This window comes from Merops nubicus, unplaced genomic scaffold (genome assembly GCF_000691845.1).
Source record: "Merops nubicus isolate BGI_N331 unplaced genomic scaffold, ASM69184v1 scaffold35713, whole genome shotgun sequence".
NCBI classification, from domain to species: domain Eukaryota; kingdom Metazoa; phylum Chordata; class Aves; order Coraciiformes; family Meropidae; genus Merops; species Merops nubicus.
The window spans coordinates 6,064-18,695 of NW_008601734.1; the positions used below are offsets into that span (position 1 = coordinate 6,064).

At 38.3% G+C, this 12,632-nt stretch overlaps 1 protein-coding gene across 1 annotated transcript; it reads right to left on the reverse strand.

Moving 5' to 3' along the window:
• Window positions 1-392: 392 nt before the first annotated feature.
• Window positions 393-12,126, reverse strand: CCDC66 (coiled-coil domain containing 66; the record flags this gene model as incomplete). Its single annotated transcript, XM_008938081.1, has 10 exons — window positions 393-476; window positions 4,505-4,632; window positions 5,104-5,369; window positions 5,649-5,686; window positions 7,145-7,623; window positions 8,016-8,135; window positions 8,565-8,712; window positions 10,183-10,344; window positions 11,421-11,505; window positions 11,873-12,126. Coding segments are annotated over 10 exons (1,764 nt in total), but the record flags the coding sequence as incomplete, so codon positions are not given.
• Window positions 12,127-12,632: the final 506 nt, after the last annotated feature.

Consider the following 12,632-nt stretch of genomic DNA (forward strand, 5'->3'; position numbering starts at 1 on the left):
ATTTAACATGCATTCAGGTTATGCATCTTCTGCAGAGATCTAGAAGAAAGTTTTATCCCAGATTACACAAAGTCTACCCAAGCCATTCAGAGTGTATCTTCATCTTTTTTTATTTATCAAAATACACAGAGTTCTACAAAAACCCGAGTAACACTTTTATCCCGTGTTTTGGTGGTTTATATTAAAGAAACACATGTCTGCAGGTAGCATGAAGACATTCTAAACAGACACACCATCACTAGTTTAATGTTTCTTCAGTAAGAAACATGACCCTGTAACCTATCGAAATTCACATAATTTAAGCATTCCATAAAAAAGATGTAGTTCATAATTACAGTAGGAAAGTGCTGTGCATTTACATTTTAAGAACTCAGAACATTCGCGTGTACATCTCAAAATGGCAAAATAAAGTTGTCTTCTTGAGGTATAGTGGGAATCAGAGCAGCCTCCAACTCCTTCTGCTTCTGCAGGAGGCCCTGAAATAAATGAAGATGAGTGTGAACACTCTGTCTTCCTCCTGCAGCCCGAACTAATAAAGTATCGTTGTTGTGTATTTTCAAACAAGTTAGTTCCACGTTTAGGCTCAAGGCTTTTTAAACATACACCTTTAAAGAAAGCAGCCCAAGGTGACACAGTGCTTGGCGAGGGGACCCGAGCGGGATGGGAGCGGAGGCTCCGGGCTGGCTGCAGAGGGCGCCCTCCGGCCCCGCCTCACGTTTCACTGGCTCCGCTGTGCGCGGTCCCCGCGCCTGTGGCACTCCGGCCTAGTCCTGTAGGAAGCTGCACTCAAACCCTTGAGTACCAGCCTTCAAAGTTAACATGAACTACACTCTGAGATAAAAGGCAGCATTAGCATTTGAATGAGAGTAGTGTCAATACTTTAGGCTCTGGGTATTCACTCTCAAACAGCAAAAGATTCCTGCTTTACTAATGGCTCTCCTAAGTACTAAGACAATGAAGAGAACCAGTAATAAAAAAAACCTCCTGGAAGTGAATCCTTGTCATGGTGATAAGTAACACATGCTATAGCTATGTCAGGTCATTTAAAATGAGTCTTTTTTTCTGCATTAATAGAATCATATATATCGACACATCTATCCCCTTGGTCTCCATCAATTTTAGACCTGTCACAAGGAATTTAATTAACCAAAGTTAAGGGCTGTAGGCTGGCACAGCTCAGTATAGACTAATGCAAGCTAGCAGATACTCCAGTGCTTCAGCCACGATATTTCTGGTGGCACTGACGTGGAGAGAGGGAGCTACAGAACTGACTTCAGTTAGCAAAGAGGCCTGTTCCCTTTCACCTTGCAGCCTTCCCAAAGCATCAGCTGCCTTCTTTCAGTGCCCTGATGAATTGCTTTTTAACTTATCAACAGTATCTGCTAGTTCTATTCAAGTCAGTGGACTTACTCAGTCCGTCAACAATTACTTTTATTATAGAGTGGTTTTTGCATTTAGTAGCTTGTTACAAAGCAAAGTCATGCACTAAATTGCCCTAAATCAACCCAGAGCTGAGGTGAGAAACAAGTAACATTGAAAACTAGAACAACTTCTGTCTGTGTTTTGCAAAGGTCATAAAAGCAACCTGGAGGAAAGGAATCTGAAATGCCTACACAGGGACAAACAGTGAGGTCTGTTTTCACTGCTCTTGGACAGCCTGCTGGTGGTCGGCGAGACTGCACGGTCATTGTAGGCTACAACCTGTTGGCAAATGGGTTTATTGCCATAGTAAAAATAATATGTTCTGGTATCTACTGACTGCAGCTGTGATTTTTGTCTTTTCGACTCTCTGGATTTCAGTCGGGAAAATAAAAGTTGGTTCCTATTACTGCTGTCACCTGAAATACAGGAGGGACTTGCTGTCTCCTACCAAAGGCAATGACAGAACCGCCCTCCCTTTGGCAGAGGAAGGTCCTCACCTCCTCTCTGTTTTCATTGGTGTCTTCCAGTTCAGCTGGGTCAGCCAGTTCAGATGGACTGTCACTGCAGCAGCCCCAGTGGGTTTATCATCTATCGCCCTAGTTGGGTGGATTTCAAAGGCTAAGAAGACTCATCAAACATACTGCAAATTCTCCTCTGACTAAAGGCTAAAGAATGGCCAAATATGTCATGGATATATCTATTCTGAAACTATCGATCCAATTTAAATATGCATGTTTATATAAATTTTAAGAAGACAAATTATCTTCTCAAATAAACTCTGCTCTTTGTCTAAATTACTTTTCATACAACATACTGCATTGCTTTTCCTTTCTCCATTAAATAACTATTGCAAAACAGGCGTCACCTGGAGGAGCAGCCAACACTCAGGTATACAGGACATACCCAGGTTTGACAGTTAATGTCCTAAATGCATTCTGCAGGTGGTAGGATATTTAAAAAAAGAATTCTACAGGCATTAAGTGAACCTTCTGCTAGAACTGAGGTCTACTGCAAGAATAAACATTAGTTTTTAGCCACTGTTGAGACCTGAATATATACTATGCATCAAAAGAACCTGTGTAAGCTCTTGTCTTTTAAGTTCGCCAACATGGATATTATCCCCTTAAGCCCCTTTAAATATCCATGGCTTTTGTTCACCCCAGCAAGCACATGGGTCAAACTGTGCTTTGCAGCTGGCTACACTCTTAACCAGAATACCTCGGACAAATGAAGTCTGAATACAAAATCTTTAACAGCTGCAGATCTTTAACAGAACCCTTAGTGGGCAACAGGGAAGCCCAATCCAGTCAAACCTATTTGGAAGCCTTTCCAAAGCGTCAGCCTGTCTGTCTGCTGGGTCACAGCTTTACTCCATGCCCTGAGGAGAGCCGTGACCTTTGCCTGCACAAGGCATTTACCTACAAGAAAGCTGGGGAGGGACTTTTTAGGATATCGGGTAGTGACAGGACTAGGGGGAATGGGGCAAAGCTGGAAGTGGGCAGATTCAGGCTGGATGTGAGGAAGAAGTTCTTCACCATGAGAGTGGTGAGACCCTGGAACGGGTTGCCCAGGGAGGTGGTTGAGGCCCCATCCCTGGGGGTCTTTAAGGCCAGGCTGGAGGAGGCTCTGGGCAGCCTGATCTAGTGGGAGGTGTCCCTGCTCATGGCAGAGGGGTTGGAACTGGGTGATCCTTGTGGTCCCTTCCCACCCTGACAGATTCTGATCTGTTTTAGCAGAGGACTTTAGAGCCCTAATGGCTCAATGGTTGGACTTGATGATCTTGGAGGTCCCTTCCAACCTAAAGGATTCTATGATTCTATGATGTATGCATGGCAGAACTTCTTTCTAAGGCACAGCAGGTAAGTCACAGCATTAACTACTTGCAGCTTTGTCGTACTTGTCTGTCAGATATTCTTCCCTTTATTTTGATCATTTATGTCATTTTTCTCCCTTAAGGCAAAGAAAAGCAATTAGTGCTGCTAGCAATACAGTACTTTTAGCATGGAGCGATTCAAAACCAAGGGAAGATACTGATGGGTGTTTTACCTTTAGTGTTCTGCAGGAACAAAATGAAAACTTAAAAGTAAACGTGGGGGTTCTTGTCTTGCAGTCCCCTGTCAGGCCACTCAGAAGCACCAAAGGAACCTGTTTGTGTAATTGTCCAGATGGGTGGTTTGAATCTACCGAGGGCCACACTTTGTTGCCAACAGGCAGAGTATCAAATTCATTCATTCCTAAAGATGCCTAACAGTATTTTTCCTGGTATTCTGACTCAAATCAGGCAAATAGGTGACTTTGCAGTTACCAGAGATAATCTTCTGTGCTTCTTCAACCTACTGCAGTATGGATCCTTCAAGAGAGTCTCACCATATTCAAAATCCTTCTGGCAACCCTGTACATCTAATCGTTGCCAGGAACGTCCTACAAACAGAACAATGTATACAAACACACACAGGCTTTAGTCTCATGAGCTTGTGTGTGTGGTATTAAACTAAATTTCATTGTGTATTTGGCCAATTGACAAATCTTGTGTTTTGTGTGTTAAAGAACAGCTATCTTGGAAGGATTTTATAAGTGTTCACACTTCAATTTTCCAAATTACAGTATTTTTCCAGGACATGAGTACCACCCTACTAACTCTTCTGCACTGACCTTGTTGCTCTCTTGTGACTGGGTTAACCAGGAAATGCAAAAGTGAAATTTTATTAACAAGGGTTCTAGTGTTTTCTTAAAATACTGATTTTTTTCCCCTTGAAATGGAAACATTTTTACTATGAGCAACCCAAACTATCAAAACCTGGAGACTGAATGAAGCCATTCCACTTGGTTTCACATCTTCTGTAGTACTCCACTGTTTCATAGCTAATCTAAGGACTAAGGAATTCGTAGTCTTTCTTCTAAGGACAGTCCAAAAGTGAAAGTAATGTATGAAAAGCAAGAGCAGCAACAGGGACCAACAGTAGAGGTCAAGGCCCAAAACTTAATTGTATATGATGGAAAAATGAATTACAGACTAATGCTTATAGCTTTGCAACAGTCTGCAATGTTCATTTTGAGGTTTATCCAGTCAGTTTTTGCTTACCTGACGTAATTCTGACAAGCCTTTGAGAACTGCTTGTTGTCTCTCTCTGCTTTTAACGACATCAGGATTTAGAAGAGGAGCTCTAATGTGATCGGAGCTAAAAATCTGTCGTGGTGTTTGGTAAGAATCTGAAAGTAAACGTATAGCATGCAAGTTAACATATTCTTTATCAATTTTGTTTAAGTTTTGAAGCAGTAGATTTTCACAGCTTGTGAACATCAGGCTTTGGTTGCTATCAGATTACAATCACTATTTTTAAGTCAAACAACACTTAGATTACTAAACCTAAATCTCTATACAATAATACCAGAGAAGTGCAAATTCATTAACGGTAAAGAGACAAAAAAAAAGATACATAAAAGAACAAGAAAGTATGTTGGGTTTTTTTTCCATTTTTTAAAAAAAACCTTTTTCTGTTGGCAGTTTTTTAATACAGAGGATCATTTAGTTGCACAGGCTTTCTGTACAGTGCTGTGACACACATGGGTCACTGCAAAATTCAGTAAGGCCAAATACCAAACTGAATAAATTGTAGCACTTTGAACTACATCGCTGTAAGATCTCTTCTACCCAAACGGGCTCACAACCCCCTTCAGTACCGTCAGGCTGTCCGTGCTGTGGGCCCTCTGCTGACGGCCTGGCCGCGTGCAGACAATACACTTCACTTGTTCGGATGTAGGGCACAAACTGTGCAGAGGGAGGCCTTCCAGCCTCTGCCACCGGGGGAGGGGAGCTCCTCTGCTGGGCACCTCTCTTGGTGTTTTTCTCTCTTCTACTACTGTTGTTCTGCAGCAGGAAATTAGATGCATTTATCTGTTTTTGTTGTAATCTGTTCCTAACTGCTGGAACTGGTGGCGATGCACATCTGTATGAAACAATTTCAGTTAAGAAAACCCCCAAACAACAATTAAGTCATGTGATTAATTTTCTCCAGTAGTAGATACAAAGAATTCTCAAAGGACTAGACTTTTGCTCATTTACTCTGCTTTAATACCTGCAGTTTGTCTGGTCTTGTGTATTTTTAACAGGAGACGATTAGATGTATCTAAATTCTTTTTTAAAAATTAAAGATTAGGGAAAAAAAGAATATATATTTCACTTTTACTGCATTTATACATTTCATTTATGCAGAGTATTGACATACCTTTCTACATTCAGATAATTCTTGTGTAATTGTTCCTCCTAGGATAAAACCAAGAAAGTCAAAATTAAATTTAAAAGCTCCATGTTTTTTACAGTAAAAGCTTTCATTTTTCAAGACAAGTTTGTTCTGAAATTCCAAAAGGACTGTTGAACCAGGGTGCAGGAGAAAGGTATTTACCAAAGACTTCCATTGAAGAGACTTGAATCATAGAACTTGTACCATCTATGAATTAAATTCATTACAGGAATTACAGCAAATTACAGGAGGATTTGCTCCAATTTTCTATACCTTTGGTAGCTCTAAGCACAATCAAAAATACTATATATATATTTGCCAGTGACCTTAGAAAGCTGAATTTATAAACCTGAAAGACTCAGCACAAGATAATGATTATTAAAGGAGCTGTCATGTTTCTAGATACTTCAGTAGACGTTTTCTGTTTAAATAAAAAATATTAGCTTATCCTATGCTTCTTATGGTATGAGACAATGCTTACTTGTCTTAAAAATCTGCTTAAAATTTATTGCCTCATCTCTCAGGTACAAAATTCTAGAACATTTAAATAATATAAGTACAAAACTTACATTTGCCATTAACCTCAAACCATTTGCCATAACCAACAAACTCAGTTTAACAAATTAATGCATCTTTGAAGATATTTATGTGAACAGTTAAGTATTTTTTTATAGTTAAGTATTAGTGTACGTATATATGTATATTAGTATGTAGTTAAGTATTTTTTTTTAATGCCCCCAGCTTTTAAAATATGTGTATGTAGCCACAGTAAACAAATGACTAAACAGACTTGAAAGTGGCCACCTTTTCTACACCAGATTATTTCTGTTGGAAGGTGTGAGAAAGAGAGGTGTTTATGCACACATAGGTACATACACATATGCAGAAAGTAAGCACGTGAGAAAGAAAGGCAGAGGGAGAGAGAGAAGGCATGAATATGTTTGACAGTATTTTCTTCAAATTGTTTTTTTTTATTTTTACCCCAGCTATGAGCTATGCTGATTCATGCTTACTGCAAATGGAGAATTAATTACTCCACTAAGAGGGATGCATGTCTATGACAGCAGAGTGCATCCTCAGTAATCCATATTCTTTGCAAAAATAAGAATTGTTTTCTTGACTAAGTATTCCCATACCTCGATCATCACCACAACAGAATGACTGGACTACAACCAGCAAGTCAGTGAAGGCATTCTGTCCTGCACACTGCCTTCAATCAAGCAGTTTATATAGTGATTCAATGATGAAAAAATGAAAGAAACACCGCTTTGGAAGACTCAGTTAACAGTAAAAGCAAAGTAACAAAATCTTGACGTGTGCTTCTGATCCCAGTGAGTGAACCAACACCACTCCTCACACGCAGGATAGTAACGGGAGACCCCTCGGTGCGTGAGCTGCGCACCCAAGTTCCCGCACAGGGAAGGCTGTGTGGAACGAGTCTGAAAAACACACGTCACTCTTCTTAGAGACCAGATACTCACCTTTCTTACTCTGTGTCCTCTATTCCTCATGTTTATTTCTTCGTGAGGAGAAGGAGACCTGTCTGAATAACTACCCTTTTTGGGGCAGAGATTCCCAGGGGTATTCCTTTCTACCAGTTGAAGCAGCTTTATTTGTCGCCTTACTCTGTTTTCTTCCCTTTGTATTTGCAGCTGTTTAGGGTATCTTTCTGAGGCTGGAATGTATCTTTTCCCAGGATTGTTTATGTTCCAGTCAGGTCTTTTGCTGAGTCTTTCAGAAGATTTAATTTGTCTTCCTTTTCTTGCATATTGTTCATACAGATCACTGTAAATGCCACCAGTCTCTTTTCCTGAAATTCTGTTTTTATCTATAGACTGCGTTTCCTTGTGGTACTTTTTGCTGTTAGAGAATTCTTCATATTCTATGGAAATATCAGGTGATCTGCAACACACAGCTCTGTCCTCAGCTGACTTGGTGTATGCTGAAGTATTGAAGTAATCTAAAACAAAAAAAAATAAAAAGTATCTCAAGTCCAAGACTATGCTACTCAAATGACTTGACTTTCATATGCATATCCATCTACCAATTTTTTATTCAGAAATTACTTGTTACAGTTTTATAATGTTTTTTATTCTTTTTGATGTTGAAGATAGGACCAGTAGAAGAAAACTCAATAAGGAGGGGGGGAAAAAATCATTTTGGAGAATGAAATCAAGTAACTGTAAAGCAAAATGTATGTAAAATGAAACTAATTTTTTTTTAAAATATGGAATTCTATTTCTGTCATGGTACCCAAAGGTGAAGAGCAAACACAGCTGCTGTTTAGCTTTTCATCATGCCAATGGTTCTACTTTTTGAGGCACACAATGACTAAATTTAAGTTCTACACACCTGTCTGTACAGCAGTGTCTTTCCGAGAAGTCTGCTCATCAATGTGACTCTTGATGTCATCAGAAAAATTCTGACTCTGATGTGAAATGTCAGTATTACAATTTTCAAATTCTGTATCACCTAAAAAGAAGTAAAATGATTCAATTTAATAACATACGTTCCACATAAAACATGCTATCCAGTTATTAGGCTACTGTAGTTTAGAACTCAAAGAAAGACTAGGGTTCAGAACCTAATGCCCTCCCTTATTCACTGGAAAACTAATAGCACATAGGTCTGAATATTCCCCATGTATTCCTGGTAATATTTTTATATTTCTTACTTTATAGTATTTGAACCTTACTACGATTCAATATTCTCCATGTTACTGAACACTGATATTTATTTGGAAGGTAAGTAAACTGAAATGAAATTGGGCTTGTGAAGCAAAGGAGCAATTTCTGACCCAAAAGCAGACAGGAAAATACAAAAGAAAACAAAAACCAGTACCAACTTGCACATGAACACAGAAGGAATAGGCAAACTGAATACGGAAAGTCTTGTACTTGCCACCACCAAGATTCTTCTGAAGTTTTGAAATGTCATGTCCCTTCTGAGCCAAGTCTCGAATCCGCTGTTCTTGTTTTAATCTCTGTGCTAACTCTTGAGCTTTCTGCGTTGTCTGATAGAGCTCATTTGTTTTGAGAGTCACGAGTTCCTTTAGAAAAAAGTAAATATTCATGATCATTTATTTTGAGAATAAAATTAACAGTATTATTTAATCCCTGTACAATCCTCAAGGTTTACATATATTATTTTGGGTATAGCTTTCTTTAGAAAACATAAATGAAACTCGTTGAGTAGATGCAATATGTTACACATAATTTTTATGATTATATATTCGGAACCACTGCTGTGCTAATGAAAGATGCTCAATCCTAGAGTTAAGCCAAGCATCTAGATCATCAAAGTTATTTTAATATTTATCCTCTAATAAAATTACCTTTCCCTAAATGCCATCTGATTTCAGTCATCCTGATATGACTTCCTCTATCACGTGATTTAATGAAATAAAAGAAGCATAAATAAAAATAATTTAAAAGACCCCTTCCCCCTGCTTCCACAGAAAGGAGACAACAGTAGCCTCCCTAACAAAGGCAGAGCATCCCTAAATATGATGGCTGTAGTTTCCAGACTCAGTAGGCTCAAGACTGGGGCAAGCAAAATCCCATTTCCAAACTGCTGTTAAAATCTCATCCCCTCCTCCTACTGTATTTGCACAGTGGAAAGAGCAACTGATAGTGTAATATGCTTTGAAGGAGCTGAGTTCTGACAGAGAAAGATTACCTTCCCAATTTTTTACCAGTTTGTTCTAACTTTTACAGGGAGGTGCTGTACATTTCCTTCTAGAAAATGCACAGAAATCAGGGATCCATATTTCTGCAGTTTTTAGAAGAGGGCATATTTTTAGAAGCACCCTCTCTTACACCCTGATGGAATTGTGCTACTGTTCCAAATGCAAAGCAAACAGCAGTAGCTGCTATGGTGCCATAAGGACAAACAAAACATCAGACAAGGCTTTTAACCTTCAGCAGAGGTGTGAACGTACACAACTGCAAAACTTGTACTTACCAAAGGAAAAAAATGTACTTTTGGTTTAACTTTTATATGAGAGGAGTATGTAAAGGGCAATAGTTACAGAGGAGAAAGGTCTAGAACATGAATGACTTTTAAAATTGCTTTCCTAGAATATATTCTAACAAGCCTTTAATCCAGAGTGAAAGCACATCCAGTCAGATAAATGTCATGGTAGTGAAGCACCTTAAAAGCATCGTCACCACGAACAATAATTAGATCATGTACTTTGAGGTACTTCTTTCATTTAAAATTTGCATTTAAAAATGCATGTTTCTGCATTATTTAAAACTACAATTCAATTTTTGCCATTCTTGTAATTTCTCTTCCTGAAAGGGTGCTGGTCCATAAAAAAGAAACCTGACTTAAACTTGTACAGTGTTACAAATTTATTGAGGAAACAGATTTTGGTTTTGAATGCCTAAATTTCAGATAGTTTTCATTTTCAAAATGATGAAGCGACACCATTTTAAAGGTGAAAAACAAGAACCATCTTCCTCAAAACCCAGTACTATGACAGACTATGTGCACTAAAGAAAATGCAAGCCCCTACCTCATTCTGTTTTTGTTTTAGCCTATCTTCTTCAAACTGTTTCTGCATTTGTGCTTTTTCTCGTGCTAGGCGCTGTTCTTCCTCCTGTTCTTCCCATTTTCTCTGCTCTTCCTCCAGCTGTTTCTTCTTCCGTTTTTCTTCTACCTGAGCCATTATTGCTTTCTAGTATCAGAAAAACAAACAAACAAGCAAACAAAAACATCACGGTATTCTAAACTATTTCTTAGGATAATAAATGGTTTGGGTTGGAAGGGACATTTAAAGGTCAACTAGTCCAGTGCCCCTACAGTGAGCAGGGACATCTGCAACTAGAGCAGGCTCCGCAGAGACCGGGCCAATCTGACCTCCAGTGTTTCCAGGGGTGGGGCTTCTACCACCTCTCTGGGCAACTGATGCTACGGTCTCACCACTCTCACAGTAAAAAATTTCCTTCTTATGTGTAGTCTAAATCTCTTCTCTTTTAGCGTAAAGCCATAGCCCCTTCTCCTGTTGCAACAGGCCCTGCTAAAAAGACTGTCCCCATCTCTCTTACAGGCCCCGTAGTATATTTTTTCATATACATCTATAATAAATCGATTTGGACAAATAAAAAAAGGCAATTTATTTCAAACACTTTTGTTTCTTATAATTTATCACAAAATAAATTTATTTGAAAACCATTGGCTGAATAAAAATGTTTGAAAAAGTATGTTTTTAAAAATGCTTTTATTTTTCTTGTAAAGAAATGTTGTTTCATTTTTACCTTACATACCGTGAGTGTTTTGATCGAGTGGAGTAACAGTTTGACCAGAACAGACTCGTTAGTTTATTCTTTATGCTGTGCTAGAGATATCATATCATGCAGATATACAATCAGTTAGAGTGCCACAGAAGTCATGTAAATGACAGTAATTTAAAGATTCATGGAGTGGGGATCTGTAAACATCAGCTCTCCTGCTGACAGTGGAGACAGAAGAAAATTGCACACAAACCGACTAGAGCTCTGAAGACTGCACTGTGCTTTTTTTGAGGCAAGAATTCAGTTATGGAAATGCAATTGTCTCTCTACAAATATTAAATAAAACTGTAGAGTGTAACTAAATGAAATACCATTAAAGAACTGTAAACATGAATTCTGAAGCATAAAAGTGCCTCACTTGATTCTGATATTACCTCTCATGCTTTACTCGTGACACAACACTACTTTTCATCATTACTTTTCACTAAAATAGTGTTAAGACTTTAACCAAAATGTCTACCTGATGTTCTAACTGTTTCTGCCGCCGCCTGTCTCGCTCCTCAATCTGTGCAGGGTCCAGGAGAGCTGTCATTGAACGGAGGAAACTATGAACAAAGAAACAGGTAAATATTTTTAATTATCAAAGAATAATCCTAAAGCCTTTCTTTATTAGAATCAGATTTCAAGTACTATTTTTGTATCGCAGTTATCCCATTGTATTAATTCACAATTCTGAAATTAATTTTATTAAATGACAAAGTAGGGCTATTTGTAGTAAATTTTATTAATGAACAATGGAAGCACTGGTGTCTTTCAAAAGTGAAACAACTAGCATTTCTGAAAAAAAGCAAAAGCCAGGTGAATAAGATCCAAATATCTGACTTATGGAATTTTTTTTTTTTTTTAAATTTCTGAGGAGGTATCAGAAATGTACCGACAGGGAAGATGATTATCCTTACAAAGCTCACTCACCTGACTTTCTGACTGTGTTCCAAAGCACTGTTTTTAGCAGATTTTTCTGCATTTCCCACCTTTAAGGGCATTAGGTTGCCTAAAGCTGCAGGTGAAAAAGGGTGAATAAAAGCAGTCAGCTCCTTAGGGTCAGGTGACAGGCAAAGACTTTCAGGCTGCTTTTTGTACGTTCCACTTAAGGGGTGTTGTGCATGAGCATTAAGGTGGCTGCTTAAAGAATCAAAATGCATTGCCCATCTGTCATGCTCTTCAGCCTAAATAAATATGAAGCAACAAAAAAACGGAAATGTACTCAATTACACTGTTTCTGTGAGGTATGGTTAACAAAACAGACAATACACATTTTGTAGAATAGGAGTGTTTGAAAAGCTCTGTTATGGAGCTACAATACAGACAATAGTTAATGCTCCAAATGGGAAAACAGAAGTGTTCCTGTCCCTTAAAACACAGGTCAGATCAGAAATCATACTGCTAACCCATGTACCTGGTCATCAAAAACATACTCCTACTGTATTTTCAGAAAAAAATCCCCATCAGTAGAAAGTGGGAAACAGAAATTAAAAAAAAAAAAAGTAACTTGGATCCAAGCTTTTTAGTACTTTTTTTTTTTTTTTTAATTCAGATGACTATTTCATTTTGTAAATTTTCTAATAGTACTGCAAACTGCATGATTGAGAGGTCAATACACTGTCCACTCTGCCATGCTCCCTGCCTGTTGTGTATATATTCTCTTTCTAGTAAATCATAGAATCATAGAATC